Source organism: Melozone crissalis, unplaced genomic scaffold, assembly GCF_028551555.1.
Source record: "Melozone crissalis strain CALT ecotype California unplaced genomic scaffold, PUWL_Pcris_2 ptg000036l_1, whole genome shotgun sequence".
Lineage (NCBI taxonomy): Eukaryota > Metazoa > Chordata > Aves > Passeriformes > Passerellidae > Melozone > Melozone crissalis.
In genome coordinates, this window is record NW_026535814.1 from 13,598,403 (window position 1) to 13,623,286 (window position 24,884).

At 41.9% G+C, this 24,884-nt stretch overlaps 1 protein-coding gene across 1 annotated transcript in view; it reads right to left on the bottom strand.

Annotated features, from left to right (window-relative positions):
- The window catches only part of UNC13B (unc-13 homolog B), a 206,892-nt gene that overhangs the window by 156,470 nt on the left and 25,538 nt on the right, over window positions 1-24,884 (bottom strand). Inside the window, exons 2-7 of the mRNA XM_054283505.1 lie at window positions 24,167-24,196; window positions 20,842-20,941; window positions 16,889-17,006; window positions 15,826-15,949; window positions 7,954-8,024; window positions 4,771-4,828 (exon numbers count right to left, since the gene is read on the bottom strand). Coding sequence (XP_054139480.1) covers window positions 4,771-4,828; window positions 7,954-8,024; window positions 15,826-15,949; window positions 16,889-17,006; window positions 20,842-20,941; window positions 24,167-24,196 — 501 coding nt within the window. The remainder of the gene's footprint in view (window positions 1-4,770; window positions 4,829-7,953; window positions 8,025-15,825; window positions 15,950-16,888; window positions 17,007-20,841; window positions 20,942-24,166; window positions 24,197-24,884) is intronic.

Sequence of the window (24,884 nt, forward strand, 5' to 3'; positions counted from 1 at the left end):
ATGAATAAGCCTCCCCAATGTACCAGTGGAATTTGAGCTCCCAAAAAGAAAACCAGTGAGCATCAGGAATGAAACATCTCAGAGTCAGCCTTTGTGGTACCTTTCAGACAGCAGTGCACGCAGAGGAATTAGAAGAATTTTGCAAACCCAGATTTTTTCAAATGTCAGTGCAAAGAAGGGTCACCACAACAAACTGATCTGGCATCAAACAGCACCCATTCCTAAAATGTGTATAAAACATTTTGCCAGATATTAGTAGATAAAACGCTGCTTATGTATCTAAAACAACTGCAGCATTTTTTTCCTGCATGCATGTGCACACATACATGTGTTCCAAAGAGCATTAAGAGATGTAACCTTGTATTTTTTTCTCTTTCATCTTATGGCAGACCAAGCACAAGCTGGCTTTGATTCTTTCTACCGGTAAAAGAGCATATGAGAAGCTATTGCTTCTTTTGTTGCCAGTACCAACCTACTGTGGGTACCTATCCAGAGCCAAGCAAAATTGTGACCTTCTTCTGATAAAAAAGAAGCACAACAAAACCCACAATAAAACACACACACATACATACACACACAAAAAAAAAAAAAAAACCACCATGCACACACACAAAAACACAAAACCCCAAGATAAAGAAAATCCAAAACAAAACAAACAAATGTATAAAGAAAAAAAAACCCAAACCAACCAATCAACTAACAAAAACCAACCAAAAAAACCAAAAACCAAAAAACAAAAACAATAACAAAACAATCCCCCCCCCCCACCAAAAAAAAAAAACAACAAACCAACCCCACCAAAACAAAACCCAAAAATATCAACCACAACAAAACATCAAGACCCACCACAACTCTGGTAACCAGGGATTTCACAGAGCAAAAGACTAAAGTAAATGGAACAAAAACACTGAAGCAGAAAAGGGAAAATAAGTGACACTTAAGTTATCTTTCCTGAGAATCATACTGAACAAACTTTGTCTCTTCCAGATTTGTAAACTCCCTGACAAATGGTGTAGGGCAGTATTTACAGCAGCTGATATTAACCAAGTCTGCCAAACTGATTCTGCAAAGATGCAGAGCATCTTTCTCATCCCAGTTTGCACTGAAACTGATCCAAGTCAGAGCTGCATTTAAAATACTCACAGGGTGACTCACTTATGGATTATAATGGACTTCTACGTGTCCAGAAATTATCTTGAGCATGCAAGGAAAACATTTCTGTAACTCCTCACAAAAAATAACATAGAGCTTATTGACTCAATGCCAAAGTAATCAAATAATATGTTTGCAATCTGCATAATTTAAAGTGAATTTCCAGACAACAAAACCTTGCTTTCTTTTCAATTTACATTTAATTTCAGGCTGTGGGTAAAAGCCAATATGGAGATGCTGCAGTTTTCTAACACTGACATACCAAAACTTTAATAATTATGACTACATTTAATAGAAAGGCAAACAAAACTGGATGCATGGACACTCCAGTGCTTTGCTTATTGCTTGGGATCACTGAAAGGTAAATCAACTGGAAGCATGTGATCGTTCTGGAGCAGGAGGAATACACAGGGACACACAGCAGTTGGGAGTTAAAAATGAAATGGTTAACTATAATGAAGGAAAGAGGCAAAAGTGCCAAAATCAGCAGGGCCTAGAAAAGACTGTATATGCAACAGAACCACCTGCCTCATTTAAGAATAGGTAGGAAGCCCAAATCCCACAATATCTCAGAAATTATGGATCAGAGTCTTCTAAGAACAAAACAGCATTTGAGACTGTGAAAAGGAGCCTGAAAGCTCAACAATCTCTGGAAACATTAGAGCTCCCAGTGTGGGCTGAGATTTCCCATGGCACCAAGCCAAGGCAGCAGCCCATACATGCCCAGGGACAAAAACCCACCCTCAGATCACAGGCTGGCGTTCAGATGGGGCCACTTCTCTCACATCCTGTTCCATCCTTCTCCCACCTCTGCTCAGGGGAGGTAACAGAACAAGCTGCATCCCTGCAGGAAGTGGGAAACCACCACAAGAAAATCTGGTTTGGAAAAGGGAAAAGATGTGTGCAAAGTACAGATGCAGAAGAGAGCAGAAGCGTAATCTAGTTTTAACAAGCAAGGACATGTATCTTCCTAATTAGTGAACCTGAACCTGCCTGCTGGAGTAGTATTTTCTCTAGCTGGAACAAGGACATCAAAATGGTCTTCTGAGAGTGGCCAGAGAGGCTAAGCAGGACACCAGTGGCACGTGCAGTTATGTACAATTATTTTTTTAAGTGCAAGCTATGTGAAATGTTTTGCAGAACTCTTGTTCTATAGTGTCCCAGGTTTTAAGATAATTTTGTGGTTTTTGAAGGCCTGGGAAAACATTCTTGTGGAGTAAAACCTACTCACACTGAGCATGTTTTTTTCTTTCTTCTAAATAAATGCTTAGTTTGCTGTCCTGTTCCAAACAGTAACCATACCTCATCTGGCACATCGAGAAGATGAAAATGAAAACTGATGCGGTGGAAAATTGGATGAGCCTTAAGTGTTCTTGAGGATGTTTTTATTTTATCTAAAAATATACCTACCAATTACTTACCCACATGGTAAGTAAGAACATTCCATATTGAACACATTTTAGTGTGGTAAAGGACACCCACCCTGCTCCTGTGTAAAAAGGGTTGAGCTCCTGTGTCACATGCAAAGGTCAGGTCAGCTTTCAATAGAGATGCAATCTGTGCATGTTCTGTGTTAAACTCCTGAGTCTCAAAGGACTGTGCTGTATTGAGGCAAGCTGATAACTCTTATGCACAACTTGATGCAGGCAGAGTTCATTTTTCAAAAGTACCTCTATATTAAATGTCTATTTGTATTTTTTCCATGTAAATAGATATTCATAGGCATCAGATACTTGCAGGCAGTAAACAAGCCAAAGTACATGCAGTGCCATCAGCTTTATTGAAAATTCTTAAATACATTAACAACAGACTGCTATGAAATGTTTAACATCCATTCTAATGAGTGTTTTAATCCCATGAATGATTATATTAATTCCTATGTGACATTAATTGTTCAAACCACAGGGCCTTCAACTGAATATTGCAAAAGGTCACTTTCCAGCAAGATGCAGGCTGTTAACAGGCAGCACAACAAGGGTGGCCATCGTGCTGCTTCTCATTGTGTCTGTCTGCGAGAGCCCAGCTGGCTCTCCAGGGGAGAAACCAGCTACAGAGGGCTGTAAAAGCACCCTGATGTGGGAACAGGTGCAGCTATTTTCCCCACACAGAAGCATTACCTCTAATTCACCCATACATCTCAATACTTGAGAGATTCAATCAAATCAGCCTCCCTCAAACAAAAGGAAAGCCCAGGGCACAGAGCCAGGAAAATAATTTCAGCAAATAACACATTCGTTTCTTGGACACTTCATACAGCAGACAGTTTTTCTTTGACTTTTTGACATTATGGGTTCTGCAAACTATGTTGGTATGATTTAATTAAATATTAGTTTCTCCCAGTATGTTTCTTATTTACAGGCTTAGCAAATCAACTGTACCCTTTTGACGATTTAAAAACAAAACACACCAAAAAAAACTCCAGAACAAGAACAGCATAACAACAATAACAACAAAAACCCCAAAACAAAAAACAACAAAAAACAAACAAAACAAAAAACCCAAACAAGCAAAAAAAAAAACACCCCACCAAACAAAAAACCTCTGCTTTATTCTTAACATACTTTTTTTTTTCCAGAATGGGAGGACACAGAAAGTGTTGCCTAGAATGAAAGTATTATTGATAGAGTTCTACATGTTCCAGCTACACAGCACAATCAGGTTTCCTAGGCAATTGGTTAATGTCTAGAGTTGTTGAAGATACTTCAAAGATAACACAACAATAGTATACAGAGAAATTAATTCTACTCAATAAAGGTAAACAGTAATTAGCATTTCCTAATATTATCAGTTTTGAGGAGATCCTATAATCAGCCTAATGGATAAACAGCCTGCAATGTGTAATATGCACATCTTAAAGGATTTGAAGTAGAGGATAAAAGATTTGTTTAAATTATGAGGCTTGAATTTTATTAATGTTGCTGCCAAAAGTAGATAAGACATTCACAAGAGACATCACTGAGCTTTCATCTATTGTATGTTAAAAGCAGTGTTTCAGAAATCTAATTTTGCAGATCATCAGATACAGTAAGTGCTATATTATTTTTCCATCCATGTTTTCAGAAGCATAAAAAATGCAAGACAAGACAAGCAGAAATTAGTAAAAATATTTTTCCATCCATCAACGCAGCATTGAAAAGTAATAGTGAAGAAATTAGACATCAAGTACACAAATCTCTGGTGCATTTTAAAAGGCTACCAGTAGTACTTGTCTCCACCTATTTTCTGCCTCTTAAAATTTCATAAAACAGCAATAAAAATTATATTTAACGCAGGAAGTTTTAGCAGAACATAGCCTAATATAGTCACATGATAAAACACAGTTTTCTTACTGTTATAAATATTACAAGGGTCTGACAATCTTAGTGACTTTGAACACATTTTCTGTGCCTACTGCACACAAGGACAAGAGCAAGACTCAATGCCTGGCTTCACTTCCTGGCATCAGAAGCTGCAGAGCAATATTTTGAGGAGCACAGCTTTTCATAACTGCACAGAAATTTAAGTACTTCTAATAAGAAAATGTTGGTCAGATGTACCATCACTTGACATCTAACCACAAAAGGAAATCAAGTACATTGAAAGAGGAAAAGATATTGAGAAGAAATAAGTCTAACTTACAACACTGGGAGGCAGCACTGGGCAATGGTTTCTTCTGGACTTCCTCCTGAAAGGGATACTAAAGGAAGGAAAGAAAAAATAGGAAGGAATATAGAGAGATAAGAAAGCACGTGGTAACTTTATGACAGCATGCCACACATAAGAGAAAATATCCCTGGTATTATCAATTATCAAAGCACAATATCTGTAAGCATAATATCTGTAATATAATCTCCATTATATCTGTATTTGAACACACTCCCAGAACTGTCCCCTTTTTTCATGCCAAAATCACGTTACAAAGTGCACTTCTGTTTAAGGTGAAGTCTCTTTAGAACAAGCACAGGCCCTATTACCAATTCTGAGACCTTCAATTAGACACTGAAAAGACCTGACTTTCCACACCACAATGCCAGTGTGATAGGGAGCTCCAAACTGGGAATAAGCCTGTTTACATTTAGGCACTCCAGCACAGCCTCAGCAGTTCAAATCTCATGTGGGCTCACACCAAATCCAGAGTAGGAGATGGCAGCAGTGAGGTAATTAATGTGCCTGGCAAGGCAAGAACACAATGTTTGCCCAGCCAACACTTGCAAACTCTCCTGTGATCCACTTCACATCCAAAGTGAAGAATTTTTCATCTCATTTAATACTAAATTAGAGAACACAGGGATATTTCAATTAGCCAGCTTTGACTTTTTTGCAAAGCTGTTTGTTACAGCATCAAAGCGTTCCCTAGGGGAATGCCAGTGGTTTTATTTTGTTATTCTCTTCTATCTTGTATTACATAAAGACATGAGAAAATTAGGACAATGGACCAAAATAATGAGAATGGTATTTGCTAGTAAAAAAAAAGATCTGACAACAAAGGAAGTGGCAAACTTAGCAAGCTGGTGCTGCAGCCTGTGCAAAACACAGCCACCAGACAGTCTCTCCTTGGATTTGGTAGGGATAAATGACCAGTTCTGTGCATGGAAGGTGACAGCAGCAGACTTCCACTGCAGTTATCTTTCAATCTGTGCTATTTAAAATGCACAAGGGATCCTGAAAGGTGGTTAAGTCTTATCATCAGCAAACTGCCAACCCACTGAGTTAATCAGGACTGTGAAAACAAGAACTGCCGGATCTCACAGCACTGACTGGTTGACAGAGTGGTGAAAGGAAGTCTGCTGATGAGCAATTTCAGTAGCACAGGACAGCAGTGGGTTCTGAATTATTATCCTCAGAGATCCCAGAATGGCAGCAGTTTGCTCTTTTTAAGGCATCAGCCCAACGGCTATCAAGAGTCCCAAAATGAAAACGGAATATTAAATGTTTGTAGGAAGGGAGGCTGGAAAGTCTTTCAATGACACCATCTGAACTCCAAATGAACCTGCTCCTTCAATACTCCTCTGCAGCTTTTGTCTTTTCATTTATTATCTCAAACAGAGATAGGTGCACTTAAAACAAAGAAGACAAAGGCACAAAGTTGTCTTGTGCTAAAAAACACTGGGCAGACCAGGATTCTGCAGCCCAAAAGGTGAGGTCTGTAAAGCTGAGTGGCAGGGACTGAATGCAGGAGGATCAGTCATTAAATTTCTTCAAACAAACCTGCCTCCACCTGGTTTCTCAAACACTGGGTTTGTTTGCTCAGAGCAATTAAGATATTTCTTCAGGCAATGCACAATTAAGATGGTGAATTCCTTTGCAAAAACATAACTGACCTGGGTGCATTTAAAGGGCAACTGGCATCCACAAAAGAGAAATCCATCGAGTGCTGTTCAACACAAGGATACTGCCTCTGGCTCTGGAAGTTCCTGAGCTACAAGTCAGTGCCACTTAGGGGAATATGCAAGGAATCATCCCCATTCTGGTTGGCTGGCTAACGTGGAGAACTATAGAAGAACCACCTGAGGCCCTGGTCGGGTTTTTTTCGCCCTGGTCGAAGGGAACATCCATAATAAATCTGAAATCACTAGGTCACAAATACGGAGATATTACTTCATTACTGGTATTTGATAAGAGCTCGCAGTTAGCAAGCAGATGTGTGGCACCGCAGGGAAAGGGGAGACCCAGAAAGCTCAGGGTATCTTTCAGCACGTACCAGCTCAGTGAAGCACTAGAGGGCACCTGTGCCTCGCTGAAGTACCTGAACTGCTGCTCCAGCCCGCGGGAGCGGGGAGGCACCACAGCAGCATCACTGACAGCACAACTGACAGACTGGGCTTTTCATCGATTCTTAGAGGCTTTCAAACTTCTAGGAAGGCAGGAGAGGCTGCCTTAAATTCTTTCATTTTTTTTCTAGCCGAATATTGGTCTGTTCTCAAAAATGTAGTCCACCTTTTTTCCTTCATCTGCACAGTAAACCAAATCGCTCACATAATGAACAGAAAAGAATAGATTAAGGATCCCAGAACAAAAATCTCCTGAAGTCATTGCATTGGCAAAGTATTTTGCAAGTCATCTTGTTATGGAAACACTCGCTATGGAAAGAGACCTGTCAAAAAGGCTTCACCAGCACCATACTCTTACTCAATGATGTTCACATCAACACATGAGTATTGGGGTTCTCTATATACTTCATTTCTGGTACAGGCATTAACATGCTAAATCTTATTCTGCAAACAGTATGAAATGCAAACAAAATTTTAGTCATCCAACAGTCTCTCTTAAAAATAAAAAAAGTAACTTCTATTTTATAGCTGCTTAGCCAAGTACACACCAGAGCTGGGGAACCAAAGCCATAGCTACAACTTATTCTAACACAAGATACATATAAACTGAGCCATTAACAACTGCATTAGGACAAAAGCCAGCACATCCAACAGTCCTCAGTTCAAATAAAGAATCATTATCTTGCTTTGTCATCTTCAAAGAAATACTGAACTGCAAAAAAAGTCCTTTTTGACTTGATTTCACAAAAAGAACCTACCACAGCCTGTCAAAAATGGTTTCACTGTCTGCTCAGGTAAAGCACGGTGTTGCCTTTCCTTTGAACATATCTGCATAAACAGAACATTATTCAAGCACTTCCAGCTTGCAGAAGAATATTCTCCTCCTTAACACTAAACAGCATGCTTGAGAAAAGAGTTCTATAAGCAGTATGGAAAACTTGCAAATTATCAACATTCAGTATTTACACTAATCACAGGGATCCAATACAAAGAATAAAAGCTAGTTATAAGACATTCAGGGCTGCAATATTCTTTCAATTTAGATATTTACCTCATCATCTCCCAGTGAATTTATTTGTTCTAATTTTCTGGTCCAGTATCTGGCCTCTTCTTCAGGGATATCTAAGTCAAAAGAGTAAGTCACACCACCTTATTAACCAGGTTAACTTTGCATTCATCACCATTATTATTAAAGATCACACACAAAAAGCCCACATGTGATTTTTAAGAAAAATTACTGTCTTATGTTACCACTCAGATGGAAAACAAACATTGTAAATAGCAGCACACTTCAAGGGCTTACCTGCTTTCTCGTTTAAAGCTGATTAACCAAATGCACACTTACACAAAGGTAGGAAAGAAAAAGACAAACTAGTTCACATTCATTTCAAGTATTAGTTTGATGGAGAGCCATTTCACAACAGCAAGCATATTTTAATACACTTGCATATGTTTGGTAACACATAACAAGAGCATTTTCTGGAGGCTTTTTGTAATTTTTATAAGGCAGAACAAGGACTGCCTTTGAATAGCATATCTTATGCACACCAATAGCACACCTCCTGATGTAGCACAAATTAGTTACCAAAAAATAAACAATCTCTTATTTCTTTGCCAGCAATAAGCCAAATATTTTGAGGGTATAAACAGTGTTATAGGCAGTCATATTCACATGAAAGCACATTCTTACTTTTACGCCACGCTGCAGCTTCACTGTGAAAGGAATCACAACATTTTCACCATCGAGAAGAGTTACCAAGCTGACAGCAAGCAGCAAAAATTATCACTTTTATTGTGGTAACCATTTTCTATTTCACACCCTGAAGTAATATACTGTCCTAATGGAACACTGACTACTGCCACTCAAAATTTCGCCTTTCAAAGCACATGCTCAGAGATGCAGATAACCTGCTGTGAAAAGCTTAACACCAAATTATTTAGGGATGGAGTGGTGTGAAAACACTGGAAAAGGAAAAAAAAGGGATGTAGATTTGTTTTGTTTGCATTTTTTTCTAGCCACTCAACATCCCAGAATGTAGCAACTTCTGAAATCTGCCTATTTATGGCCTGGAACTGCACCACTGCAGAAACGTCAAAGCTCACAGAGGAAGGAAATGGAGGGAGTGCTCCAGCTAAAAACACCACCAGCCCTGCAAGCTGACACAAAGATAGTGCTATACCAGTTCAGCTGGTTTTCCCATCTCCTGTAACTCTTCACACTTTCAGGTGGCCTCAAAATTTTGCTTCCCTGCAATGAACTGTACTCCATGGACACCACCACAATGATATGCTAAGTTATGCATTGGCAAGAACGGGAGAAGCAGGACAGGGTGGCCTCCTGATGAAAAGGTCATTCTAAAAGTTACATCCACTTTCACTCATCACAGAAAAAAAAAACAAAACAAGTTTTATTGGCAGGTGAGCATTCCACTGGAAGCCACAATGCTTTCCTAAAGGACCAAGAACTGCTTTCTTCTTGTAACTGAGAGAATGTTTGTTCTACATGTGGCCTCTCTCAGCCACACAAACCATCATCCTAGGAAAGCAACAAGGCCAAAAACACCGCAGGTAACAGAATACAAAGCACTGTTAACAGGTGCATGCCAGATTTAGTGGAATTTCAAGTTTCAGCAGTAGATAATTCCTTGGACTATGAACTCAGGTCCACATCTTTGTAACAGAAACACCACTGTATTTTTATGGAACTAGCCTCACCCACACAAGGTATTAAAATACTCTGCAGTTGAGAAAGTTTTATGGAAGCTAAGGATCCAACTCCAAAAAACCTGCAATAAGTAGAAAAAAAGACAACCCATTTCTCCTTGCTTGGAGGGGGACCAAAGTAAGTTATTTTAACCAAAATACAAAAAGCCAGCTGCTCTTTCTGATGTACAGTACATTACTTTGTTGTTAAAACCCATCAGAAAACAAGGTAAGAGAAACATGAGAGACTCTTCCACAACTACAAGAGTTGTAGAAACACATACATGATTTTGATCTTCAGGGCTGTGGATCACAGCTTCACAGATTTATTAGATAGTCTGTGCAAATTAAGGCTGGCATTCAAAGCAAATCTGGAGAGAACTGATCTAGAAAGAAGGCATCAGTAAAGTGAATGGCTATCAACATACAACCTGATGAGATTTAGGAGAACAAACTCCAGCAATGAGAGAAGAAATCAAAAAATTACAGCAAAGTCCATGGAATTGTCTTGGAAAGACATCACTTCTCTAAGAGGTAAAGAAAAACTCATGAAATGAGGACTAAAACTCAGAGCTCAAAAAATTCAAATCTGGAGGCTGAAATCAAGACTAAAGAGACTGAGGAAGGGTGAAGCAATGACTACCATCAACAGTGCAGCAATTGAGGATGTCTCAGGGTAGAGGCCTCAATGCCTTCCTAAAAACCATGATGTAGTGGCACGCCCAGACATCAAGGAGCAACACTTCTCTCTTGGATTTACTGCTCTTATCTTACAGCCTAGATGCCCATTTCATAAACAGGGCTGGCAGATTTTTACTGCTGGACTGCTGCTCCTATTGAAACACCTTCTTACGCAGGTCGGCGATAAAAATCAGCTACTGTCCAGGTAACAGCTGCTGTAAGGACATCTTCCTGATCTCAGAGAAACTCTTGTCATCAATACTAGTATCAGTAAAATTATTGTACAGCACATTTTAAACATGTGCAACTGGCTTATGATCTTGAGTCATTACCTGCCCAAATGAAATCCCAATGAGATTTTTTTTTTTTTTTTTGAGGAAGCTTCTGTTATGTTTTGCCTCAATCAGCAGTTTTGTTGAAGCTGCTTCTCTGGAATGCACAGAGTGGAAATCCCTAGCACAGAGATCACAGACTGCTTGCAAGGCCCCATTCCCTGGCCAGCTCCTGCATCACTGCTCAGCTTTTGACTACAATGGAAATTACTGCACTACTTTAACTTCTGCGTAAAAGATAAAAAGATGAACTAGTCCAGAGAGAGGGCACCTGAGGCCTCAGCCATCTCAGGACTCCACTGACATCATGCTTGCTGAACACAAGGAGTAGGGCTTTATGTCAGTGAAACAAAATTGCTGAAAAACAGCCGAGAGGAGACAGGTAGAGTCAGTATCTTTTGGTGCTTATTAATTTGAAACCCACACAGAAACACTGCAGGCTTTACTGTCCTTGCTCTTACTGCCATCCTCAGCTGGAAGCTGAACCCCATCTTCCCTGAGCTCCTGAGTCTGCAGGGCCTGAATCTGCAGGGTCCATAAGCAGGCACAGACATGGCAATGGCTGGGGTGGGGGATGAGCAACTCCCACAGCATCTCTCAGGACTGAAGGCTCCAAGCTGAGCTGATGTGGGATTCCTGGGCACAGGAGCAGGTGTGTGGGTGGAGGTCCCAGGTGGGGCTGCTCAGGGCAAGTGCATGCCCTAACACCTGGAATGGGCACACAGCAGTACAGTGACTTGTCAGAGTGAGAAAGGAAAAAACAGGAGAATGTGGTGCATCCATACAGACCACTTCACTAAGTTAAACCCCAGAGGAAGCTAAATATGACAGCATGCCTGCTTAGAAATCTCTAGCTTGGCAACAACCAGGCACTTCAGTCCTAAAGCTTTTCTCCTCCTGAGATTTTCTGGTCCTTGCTCTGAACCTTGCACATCACCTTCATCCTTCTGAGCTTCCCCAAGGTGGCTGGGGTAAAACCTAGCTTGGCAGGAGGGAGAAAAAGTGCTGAAAGCAGAAATTATATCCTCTCTCCCCCTATTTTCCTGCAAGTGTTCAACAGGCTTCCCCCCTTCCCAGCCCAAATTTCCTCCCTTTTCCAATGTATGGGAATCTTCCTAAGTTCTCACTGAAATGACTTGGCTGAGCTGAGTTTTTTTTTCCTGTTCAGTTCCCAAGACACTAAAATAACAAAGCACATTTACCCTACCTCATGGTTAGATGCAGATCAGCATGCTCCCACCCTGGGAGCGTTGAGAACACTAAAAGCATCTTCACTCCAATTATGAACTAGAAACTGCCTGGCACAGAACCAAATTGTTATAGTTTGGGAGCCAAAAGCATTTTTGAGTACTGCATCCTGTGAGGGATTTGCACAGTCACTGCACTTCTAAAAAGGGGGGACAAAGTAAAATGCTATCAAGCAGAACAATTTTACACTTGGAAAGCAGCATCCTGAAAAATCTGTGCCAATGCACACTCACCACATCAAAACAATAATAGCAAGATTATCTTCTGCCTACCAGAAAATTTTCTAAATCAACCAAGGATAGCAGTATCCCTCCACTGTCTCTCTTGTTCCAAAGAGGAAACAGGTATTATCAGAGGAGAAAGTGGCTCCAGCCTGTCTCAGCTATCAACCACTTCTTTCCATGAAGAAGGCAATTTATTGCCATTTTTAATAGACTACCAAGCACAAACCTTCTCACCCTACATGTTAATATAATGCTCATATTTTCCATCCTCACACTATTTGTCACATTTTTGTAGCAGAGGATTTGCAGCCATTCTGTTTCTGAGACTGCACATTCAAGAACATGGGGCTGGCAGAGAGAGCATCGTATGCCAGCCTGGTGCCCAGGACTGCAGTCCATCCCACAGAGATGTGAAACACAGCAGGGCCCACAGAGCTGCCCTCCCTGCACAGCACGTGCTGGTGTCACACTAGCTGACCACAGGGCAACAGCTGCATCTGGAACATGCCATGGCACACACACATCTGGAACATGCCACGGCACACACACATCTGGAACATGCCACGGCACACACAGGGGCACATGAGGGCCACCATCAGTGTTCTCTGTCCCATTACAAATCTGGCCATTGACAAAGTTTAACTCCTGCATGACCTCCAAAAAGCTCATTTTCTATCACCCAAAGCAGAGACTAAACTTCTACCAGCCTTTGCTAGGAGATGACTGCTTCCCAACTCCATGCCTGGTAAATACTTGAAAACAACATTATATGAAAGAAAAAAATTTAAAAATCTCTAAGCTGTCTCCATCATGTACTACTATTATCAGCATCAGCATGTTTTGCACTTATTTTAGCTTTAGCAGCTCCCGTCTCCAGAGTACCAGCAGAAGAGATACCAGGAAGGAAGAATCTTGAATGTATCAAGATTCAAGGTGGAAGCAGAACCAGCAAACTAATCCAGGATAAATGCAAACAACATTTTGTTGCAAACAACAAACCAGTTTCTAAACCTCTTTGCATACACCATCATGTTTTATATAAAGGACTTCAGCTTTTCTGGTTTTCAAATAATGTATCATTTTTTACAAATCCTTAAAAACCTCTCAAGCTCCACCTAAATACAATGAAATATATTAAATACATTGAATAACCTGGGGTACTGCATCTGCGTGCATCTAAATGAGAGAGCAGCCAGAAATTATAGAAAAAGCACAGCAGCACAGCCAAACAGGAGAACACACAGGTTTTTTAAAGCTGGTATCCCAGGCAGCAATATTTTACCCAACTTGAAAAGCAGCACAAGCTGTACATGAGCTCACACATCACTCTGGTTCTCATGCATCTAGCCCAGAGATCCTCACCTGGGAAACAAAACATGACAGACAATGTTCTTAAGTGTCACTCCAAACCTGCTGTTGGTAAAATCTTGCCTCTCCGGCCCAGCTACTGACTTAAGAACTTCCACAGCACATCCGTGATCCATTTACTTCCCTGTGTAGGGATAAAGCAGCAGCTCCCAGCTCATATGATAAAGAATCTCAACATGCAGGGCACTAAGAATCCATGTTGCTGCCATCCAGCTAAAGGGAAACTGACCTGCAAATCCACTGGGAGAGATGCAGAGGCAGTGCTGTCAGCTTCATGCACCCCTCCAAGGCAAAGGAGACAGAGCCTAACCCATGGTGCAGAGTCCTCCTCTGTCCCAAAGGTGATGGCAGGAGACACTCAGTCATGGTGTGAGGGGAAGCACCACTGGAGTAGGGTTGATGCCACTTTCTAGAGGAGTAGGACACACCCTTAGTGCCTCCTGATTTTCAACCTGCTTCTGACCTTGCCATGGCACATCAGACTGAAAACGGAGATCAAAGCAAAAACGGCAGCACTCTTCTAGGGAAGAGCAGCCTTTGAAGAGCTAACCCATGCATCCATTTTTTCCTGGACATTATGAAACTCTGGACAGGCAGATAACTTTTCACACTCTAGAACAAAAACCGTTCAACACAACAGTGCAGAATCGCTGCTATTTCAGTATTTGGCATGGTAAGCAAAGACATAAGAATTGCGAAAACATTTTATTACCTGAAATACTTTGATTTTTAAAATTCAGATGTCCTAACATATCTACATGGAATCTGCTTTCTTATGCTTGAAAAAAAAACCTCAAAATGCAACACAGTCCATAATATGAATGGCAAAAGAAAGCAAATTCTCTTTTGGACACTCTCAATACAAAGGGAGACACCAGAACTTCACTTTCTTTTAAAGCAGTGATAGTTTGCAAGCAAGTGTGGCAGAATTAATTCAGATGAGAAGGCAGTGGCTACACGGCTTGCCTTCAGCTCTATGTGCTTGTTCTGTCCCTCCCAGAAGCCTCAACATTTGTACCAAAGAACCAAGATTTTTGGTGAGGTAAAACAGGTTTGTTCCTCCTCTTGCATAAAAAGTAATTTCAGCAATAAACCTCCCACGAACAGCAGCAGGGGAACCAGGATATTTCTCTGGGGAAGAGGGATGGCTGCTGACCAGCATCAGACAGCTGTCAGGACAGCTGAGGTGTCAGGTACCTCTTCCCCTTTGCACACTGGACTGTATTTAAAGAGCAGTGCCACTGCTCCCTCAGAACACTGTGCTCTCCCAGAAGTGCAACCATCCAGGACACTGTGCACACTCACAACAGTGCACTCACAGCACAAAACTCAATTTGGATTGACTCCTCACCTGCAGGGCCCAGCCTGCACCGTCCCCTGGCACCAGGAAGCAGAGTATGAGACCCACAGGTGTCCTAAGGTCTTCCCACAACAGATGGACAATCCTGACAGGTGCTGACCAAACGCCAGTGCCTGCACAAACGCTGTACCCCTGCTTAGAGCTGGATACAAATTGCTCACACTGACTAGGGCATTGCAGCAAAAAGGATGCAACAGGCAGAGAGAGAGGGATGAGCCTTGCAAGGGCAGAACACTTTGAAACACTTCAATGCTCAGTGCATGAAAAAAAAAATAGCACAAACCCCAAAAACACCATCTCAGTTCTTTATCCCAAGCATCAGCCAAGAGATGGAAAGAGAAGTTATGCAAGCCTAGGATGCATTCTGGCATGGCCTTACTTTTGGGGTTTATTTGGTTTGGGGGCTGTTTTTGTTTGCTCAGGTAAAATAAAATTTTAAAATTACACACATCTTTACTTGAGATCAGCTTGCTCCAATTAGCTGCTTTTCTGTATTTTGCATTTTTCAACCATAAATAATTGCCAGAAAGGCAGTTCTTACCACATTAAGTTATTTATATACTCTGCTAATGATGATGTTCAGGAGCACTAAGCATTAATGTTTCACTAACTGAACTGCACATGTCTAAGAGGGCTATGTGCACTCACCACAGCACAGCTCTAACACTTGACCTCCTCTAGAGCCAAATCTGTCTAGATTCAAAGAAGCAAATGATCCTGCTCAGGAAGAAAATGTGTGACTACACAATTCTGAAACACTATTAGAAGAAAAAAACTGCTGCTAGTCTAAATATTCTAGCAACCAGGGACTTTCAAATATTTCATACTTATTCAGATCTTGTTAGAAAGAATGCAAACAAAAAATTAATACCAGCCACATGACATCCACTGAACTATACTGACTGAACTGAGAATGAACACAAAACACAACTTAACTATAAAGCTTCAGTTGTTCTCACTTTCTCTCCACTGTCAGTACTCTGGGTAAGTTATGGAAATGCACTCACCAAAAGGTAATTCAAATCTTGTGTCCAGCAAAATTTTATGAGGAGTTGGGTTTTTGGTTCCACAGATTTCATCATGCTTCATTACAACTTCTGCCTCCAGCGTAGACCATTCCCCAGGACCTTCCTGTGAATCAAAGGCCTTAAGTGAACAAACATTCAAGTCTGAAGAACTTTATGCACCGACTCTCACACATTTGCTAATACAGTCCAAAAAGAGCTTAACAGAATTATCAACCCTATTTTAACATCAAATTACAACCATTTAGCATGCACTGGCTTTTTCTTCCAAACTGGATTTCTTCCAAATCTCAGAGGCAAGCAGCAAAGAGAAGTGCTGCCTTCTCAGTGGAACTGCAAAGGCAGACCCTGAAAGGCAGGACTGAGGAGCATCTGGACAGTGAGAGGAATTGAGCACCAGCCAGACCTCATGCCCACACTGCAGAGCATCCCCACTCTTTTCCTTTTATGGAAAATATAATCTATCTCTCCCTGCTCAAATACAATAATCTTATAAGTAAATACTCTAAAATTTGAGTTAAAAATGCTTAGCTGCAACAACTGCCAAACTCAGTAGTTAGGGCAGTTATAGACATTGACACATCCAACTTCCCACTTTTGTCCACATACTTTAGCCTAAGGTTCACCTAACACTACAACCAGAAGCCCTAAGAAGATACTGCATATGTGCTCTGGGCCTACCTTGTCAACTGGACAAGACAGAGGTCTTTAGCACCAAGTCATAGGAATCTGACAATCAGACTAAGCAGTCAGTTCTTAAGACTTCAGACACTTAGGTCTGTGTTCCTTAACAGATCAGGCCCTAGTTCTTGAGTCCACACAAGTGAAATGAAACCAAAGAGCCCTATGTGAGGGCTCTCAGTTGTGATCTCACTACAAAATCAAAACTAATGTGATGAGACAGCCCTCTCTGCTCACTCAGCCTTCCTGACTTTGCAAGTGGAAGTTCTGCTGAGGAGCTCAGTCTGGGCTGCACCAGGCTAGATCTGTAATGCATTAATTATCAACAATGGAAACACAAATACAGGTTCTCTGTCAGGTTAACCTCATCAGATTGGTGAATGGCCTTCAGAGCAATCCACACGGTCCCAACCAGGGTGTCCCATATCAGTCCTTTGTTCCATACTTCCACAATTAGGCCCAGGTCCAGTCGACTGATCTCACTGCAAGAAAAGTAAAAGCAGCACAGATGAGAAAAAAGCAGAATACAATCTAATTTTGTTTCCTGTTCTGCATTACCACCATGATTATACCAGTGAACTATTTCCACAGAGCCATGTCAAGTTACAGAGAGCTCCTGGAAGTGTGTGGCTGAGGCAGCTTATACTCACAGGTAATCCCAGTTTCTAGTAACTCAAAGTTTAATACTAATTACACAAAGAGTGCAAACTAAAACTCTGAACTATGTCATGCAAGAAATGCCAGTAGGGAACTCATCACTGCAGCTATGTACACAGGAGAAGGAAGTGTACCTTGGACCAAAACCTAGAGGTGAACTGTTCTTTGTCATCAGGCACCCCATTTCTAACAAAGTGAGTGTCTCCCTCGGCAGCACAGCAACACAGGTGTACTCTGGCAGGTGCAATCATGCCAATACTTGCCTGTGAGTGGAGGTACTCCCAGCCAAAATTAACAGTCCCACATCCAGCACAGCTGCATCAGCAGCACTACCTATTTCTCAGGGCTGTGTGTCACCACTTCTGCTCCAGCACCAGCTGCTTCCACACGGCCACTGAGTGACAGGTTCTTGGAAATACTGATCTGAAAGCTTTCACAAATATCTTTCCTCTCATTAACAAAAGGATGCATCTCAAATTTGCTTATTTTCAATGTTTTATAGCTTTCATGCCTCGCTTCTGCATACTGGTTTGTAACATGCCTACTTCAGAACAGCCTAACACATACGTGGCAGACACTGGTAAAAACAACAAAGTAGAGAATAATCCTGAGCAGTCTGTTGACATCACAGCTGTCTCACACTTATCATGAAGAAAGGCTATAACCCATAATTTTTAGAGCTCAGGGCTTCCCTTTATTGCAACTGTTAATCCCCAAAAGTAGGCATCTTGGACATTCAGTGCTGCTGCCCTCTGCCCAAACATATTTATGTTACAGCTATCAAGGAAATTTAAAAGCATGTTACTGTCTTATTTCTATAGACTGCCATCATGGCCAAAATAAGAAAGAGCTGCTGCAAATCCAAGCATCCACTAGAACTTTGTCTCCTTCTCACAGCTGAAAGAGAACATCATATCTACAAGGTTCAAGACAAACCCTGCAGTTACAGTAAAGCATATAAATGTCTATTTTAAATCCAAGTGCTTCTGTTCTTGTTTAAGACACAGGAATTGAGGTTAGGAGTGTCCAGTGCTTGAGTGTCTCTGTCTGCAACAGTTCAAAATCAAGCTGTTACACAGCCTTCTAAGAGTTTATTGCTAGCCTCTTGTAATCGAGTCTCCAGCATCCTCTGCTCTGATAGGGTTACTCAGTATGGCAAACAGCTGTACCAGCACTGCTCTGCCCTCACCCTGCTTGACATTCATCAGATTGCAGGCTGATGATGACTGGCTGACTGCTGGCTGGCACAGTGTGAGTCCAGGAAGGGAAGGGAAGGAAGTAATACTCTATTTTCAGTCACAGTGTAAAACCATGTACTTTGCTTCAACATACACTCTGTAGAGCAGGACACTGGTCATGACACACCCAAAGGGCTCCTCTACAGATCTCCAAAGGACAGGTCACCAGGTAAGAAAAATAAATAAAAAGAGTTTCTGTACAGTGGCTTTGATTGCCTTTGTGTCTCCCTTTCTCCACCTTCTGGTTAGATGCAGAACAGCTTCTAAGAACAAAAGAGCTGAGACAGAAATTTGGTGTCTATCCCTTTCCACACACACACAGGACTTACATAAAGGCATTTCTCACAACTTCAACACCAATTTAATCACTGTGCTCTAAACATCAGTGGGCACTTTCACTCGAGGTGTTTCCTGCAAATATGCAGCAAATACACAGTTGTTTTAAAGCTCCTTCAAAATTCGAAGATGACCCCAGGGAATACACTGAAGTGCTTAACTGGTCTGGTACATAGCCAAATCTCAAACAACCCCAGAGACCCAAATTCTGCAGTGCTTTGTCTCACAAGGAGTTTGGCAGCAAAACCAACAAACACAGACAGGAAGCACTTTTTTTGCTTATGGTCTATTCTTCTACTATGCCTCATGAAAAAGGTAAACACAGCATAGACAGTAAAAGCAGCCTTCCCTTGGGGAAAAACAGCTGTGCTCAAAATCCTTTTCCAACTCCAGAAAGAAAAAGAGCAAACTAGAGAACAGCAGTATTGGAATACCAGCACTGTTTCCCCTAGGACAACTTAATGTACACAGGATCATGCAAAACACATTCATTCCCACATGTAATATTTCTGTTATAAGGAGACACCAGAACTACTGTAGAGTTGCCTGGCTAAAGCAGGGACAATAATGGCAAGGTAGTTCAGCTAATATTCTGCTTCCATATTCCCTAGCAACTAATTATGGAGCGTCTCAGTGACTTTACAGCATGCTACCTCAGCTCTCAGCTGATACCAGAGTGCCGCTCCAGGAGCTGCTTGAGGGGAAGGAGGAGAAGCAACCACAGGAGCCTTCATCCAACACATTCAAGTGCTTTCTTAAATCACCACTGAGAAGCCTTCTTCGTAGCTGGCTGGGCTTAAAGCTAGCTCCCGCCCACAGGATGAGCACAATCACAGGCAGAAAGAGTTAGTAGTTTGAGTATGGGCATGTGACTGGAATGGTAGGTTCAACTCCTTGTCCCAGCCTTACCCAGTCCTGAAATGTTTTACATCAGTGACAGCCAAGGCCTCTGTCTGACCAGCAGCTGCAGAACTGAGCAGATGTTGGTGTTCAGGAGCGTGTGCATTTCACCAGATGCCAAACAACAGGCTCCAGACTCTCCGTGCAGGAGCACACACCTCTTGAGCTGCTCTAAAAGCAGAGTACTGCCAAACAAGGGACGTGGGAGCACAGCTATGATGAAAATACTGTACTGACCCAGGTGGCCTCCTTAACCTGAGGCAACAACCTCCCACTTTCAGCTGAGGAGAAACGAACTGCTGCTGGATTAGGAAACACATTCACAAAATTCCAAGGGGGGGGGTGTCTCCTAGTGCAGATACTATGTAAATACCTCAAACACATTGAGAAACAGTAGCACTAGCTTTGACCCTACAAGATGAATACAACATCATTTCCCTCCCCCCTCATTTAGTAAATTTAGTTCAATTTGCCTTACAAAGCTATAGAAACAGAAGCAGATGCAGTATAATCAATAAATCATTCATTCACCAGAAAAAAAATCCACCATTCTAAAAGACAGTGGGAAATCCTTGGCTATATGTCACGTCTGTGAGAACCAAGGCAAATCAGAAGTGCCAGGAAAGCTGGAATTAACTGGTTCTGCTGCTCACGGAGCAGTTCCCAACTGAGGTAACCAGGATCACCTCGTAGAGGCCCTTAGTGCACTAACAACAGCCTTTAATTGCCCTGACCAGCCTCTCCAGCTCTCTTCCCACACCCAGGAGCTCCATTTAAGCTCCGCTATGGGCCTTTGGTCCTTGGCTAAGCTATGTTATAGGGGTGTGTGTGTGTGTCTCGGCTTACAGACTCAGCTGTGCACATACTGGCCAAGGACAGCATCAATCCAGACCCAACCCACACAGTAATTTCCCAGCTCCACCTCAGACTCAGCCTCTCACTACAGACCTGACTTGGCAATTCCATGGCTCCAGCCGAGACAATCTCCCAACACACATCCTCCACCACAGCCCAATGCGTACAACAGGAAAGAAAACTATTTAGGTTGTCACCAGGCTTGTGTATTTTACCTACACAAACATTACAGTTCCTACACACACTAGCAGCTCTGTATGAACACCAGGGCCACAGAAGGACTCAACCACGGGCACCTCCATTGCACCGTGCTGTGCACCACCATACTTACAACATAAAATCCTGCTCCCAGCAGGGCTGGTCACCGCGCACGGCCACCGTCGTGCTCTTCACATTTTGCACTTTCAAGGTCACATACGTATTGAATTTATCTGGGGAATGAGACACAAAATGTTACTTCTACCGTCATACTCCCTCATCACATCACCTGCAACACTGCAATGTTTTCAGTTCATACAGTGCATCCCGGGAGGCCTCAGACAAAAAGCCCATATGGGAAGACATCACTAGGTTTGAGAAGCCAAATGTTCAAGATGTTTTCACATGCATCAAAATTTCAGTCACAGCCTTTTTATAAATTCAAGCACAAATGAACAAAAACTCCAAGCATTCACTTGCAGTAAGACAAGGACAAAGACAGTAAAATCCTAAAGATCACAGACACTTAGTATGATGCTGCTCCTGAAATGCAGACAAAAGGAAGAAGAGACAGTCCAAAGGCACAGGACCCATCATGAATACCAAACTGTGAAAAACAAACTTGCAAAACATACAAGCAAGAGATTGGGTTGGTCATATAATCTCTTCCCTCCTGACCCAACTGCTTTCCTCGTCCCAATCAAGTTGTCCATCCATGAGTCTACAAAGAACCTTACAAACCAGTCAGGGGCAGAACAAAAATATAGATTTATTAGTAAGTGCGCTGAAATGGATCTGACCTAGGAAAACCACATCACACTCACATCTAGACAAGACAGTCTGTTTAGATGTTTTGCTCTTAATTTTAAATCTGAAGAAAAATCCTGGAAGAACTTTTTTCCTAATTTCTGCTATCTCTTTGCTAATAAAACTAAAAGCAGCAAAGCACAGACACATTCAAAGTTTGAATATTAGCATGCAAGAAGGAACAAACTCCCTTGTAAGGGGAGTTATCACCTCAGGCCTATCAGTTTCAAACAGCCTGCAACAAGACATGCTAAATACACAGAAAGCAGTCTACATATTTTAATACTTCAATGTTCTGCTACATCTATTCACTGTGTTTGATCTCAAGTCAATTTTGTCAATACTGTCAAAATTTCATATAAAAAACAAAGATGTAACAGCCAAAGTGGCTTTACAAAGGGGAAATCACAGCTGACAAATCTGATGACCTTCTAGGGCTATGGCACTGTTGGATGGGGCAGAGTAACTGACATTATCTGCCTGGTATTGTGCACAGCACAGCACAACATCCTTGTATCTAAATCAGAGAGCCATGGATTTGATGGATGGAGCACTCTGCAGATAAAGAACTGGCTGGCTGGCCACACCCAAAGACTTGTGGTCTTTGATTCACTGTCCACCTGGTTCCACTGACAAGTGGTGTCCCTCAGGGGTCAGAACTGGGGCTGACACTGTTCAGTGACAGAACCGTGGGATCAGGGACATCCTCTGCAAGTTCACTGATGACACCAAGCTGTGTGGGGCAGTCATGCTCTGGAGGGAAGGGATGCCATTCAGAGGGACCTGGACAGGCTGGAGAGGTGGGACAGTGCAAACCTCATGAAGCTGGCTGATGAGTAACTAACTCAGCATAAGCCAGCAGTGTGTGCTCACAGCCCAGAAAGCCAAAAGTATCCTGGGGTGCCAACCAAAGGAGTGTGAGCAGCAGGTCAAGGAAGAAAATTCATCCCCTCTAGTCTTGTGACATCTCCCCTGGATTACTGCACACAGTTCTGGCATCCCCATTATAAGAAGGACACAAAAGTGCTGGAGCAAGTGCAGAGGAGGAAACAAAGCTGGTAAGAAGAGTGGAGCACCTTCCCTAGGATGATAGGCTCAGGAAAACAGCTCAGGGCTGTTCAGGCTGGCACAGAGAAGACTGTGTAGAGATCTCACAGCAATCTTCCAATAGCTGAAGGGGCCTACAGGGAATCCAGAAAGCGACTCTTCATCAGGGACCAGAGTGATAGGACAGGGAATAAAAGGTACAAATTGAAAGAGGGGAAATTTAGTTGGGTATTAGCAAGAAATTCTTTTTTGTCATGGTGTTGAGACACTGGCTCAGGTTGCCCAAGGAAGCTGTGGATGCCCAATCCTGATAGTGTTTGAGGCCAGGCAGGATAAGGCACTGGTCTAGTGGAAGGTGTCCCTGCCCATGGCATAGAAATAGATGATTCTTTAGATCCCTTCCAAATCCTTAACATTCTAAGACTGTATAGTTGTGTAATTTTTAAGCATCATTGCTGTGGCTTACATCTCAGCATCTAGCTTCCAGTGAAGGAAGAAACAGAAATTACATGATCCAGAAGCTCAGAAAGGAGTCAGAGTCACGGAATTGCGATTCCTACATATCCAGTTATTCACTACTACATTACCCCTCCCTGTCATTTTACTCCTGCATCTTCCTGGTACACTGAGATTGTCAGTGAAACCACACACTTGGCTGAGTTAAACCTAGCCTAGAGGACAAATCTTTTGCATTTATGAGCAGGTCTCTTGATTAGGGAAAAGATAAAGTACACACTGTCTCCCTTCCAGTCTGGGCACTCAGTTTTCCTTCCCTGGAAATTAAAGGTTGGTGCACAGACAGACCTTGATCTGCCACGGAATATGCATGAGTCCTGGAAAGTTTTCTGCCATAATATGAGGACGGCTATATCCAAAGAATTAAGCCAAATAATTAAGTTAAAATAGAGGTGGGCAACTGTTTCAGATATAAACAGTTGAACAGGTGTTATGCCAGAAGTTTTTATTAATAGGAATTTTATAAAAGTGCTTATTCTTTTGTAAACTGTACATCAAATTTCAATTGATAAATCGATTTGCTTGCTAAGGGATTCTTTGCTGGTTTCTGAACCACAGTGAAAAGAAATTGCCCAGACTGTAAATTCTGGGTGTGACTAGCTGTTGCAGACACAAAACCAGCGGATGGGATTTTAATTCCAAGCACTTCCAGCCACATTCAGATTCACTTCTGCAGTTCCATCCAGCAAACCCAGCCAGGATTGAGAAGGCACTACATCCACAGACACTCACACACCAGTTCTGATAGTGGACATTTTCAGACTCTGTTTTGAAGAGGGAAAGAGGCAGGATGAGATGAAAGGGCCAGGTGGGTGGGGAAGGGTGACAGTTAAGGAGCACATTTCCTCATCCATCACCTGTTCAGGCCAGGTTGAGCAGACAGAGGTTTCTTACCACTGTGACACCAGGTCACAGCCTCAAGTTTTCTACTAACTCAAACTGCCTGGATTTTCAAGGTAGATTAGGTCACTCCTAAGGAGAACATGAAGGAGCTGAGATGAGATGGAGAAAAACTGGAGGGAGCAGCACAAACAGCAGGGAGAGCCAGGGTCCCCATTGCTGCAAACAAGCAGAAGAGCATGACTTACCTGGTGGTCCATGGAGTTTAGCTTTTTTTACTGTAAAGAGAAAAAAGGGAAAGAAAAAAATAAGAGATTGTCAGTGATTTTGTCCTGCTATAGCTTCCTTTGAGTTAAAGCCTCACAGTGCATCATATTAACTAGACAACATCCCCTGCCCAGAGTGCTGGTAGCTGGAAATTCACACTCAGTTAAACAGATCTGGGGACAAAAACTCCGTTGTACCCCAAGCCAGCTCTCTAAAGTGAGGCATTTAAAAAAACAATCACAGGCTTAACGTTTGGAAAGCAATGTGATATGTCTAACGCAAAGCAATCTCAACATCACCCCTTTGCAATCAGAAGTTACTGCTGCAAGATGTCATTTCATACCACCTCGCTTACAAAGTTACTTACAAACATTCTAGAAGAAATAAACAATTCTTTATAAACAAAGAAATTCTCCAAACACTGTACAGCAGAGCACAAATTGAAAATAATCAAGCCTGAATAGCAGCTCTCTAAGTAGCTCTATACTATGACATTGTCAATTAAATTAAATAAGCCAAACAAACAGCAGTGTAAACTCAAATGTCACTTTTACAAGCTCTACTCTGTTAATTTAATTCCAAGACAGTATTTATATATAAAAATAGAATTGTTAAAACATAAAACAGTATTGGCTCTTATCTCAGCAGATGGAGAAGATCCATGTCTACCTAGGGGAGATTTTGTTTACATTTCCCTTT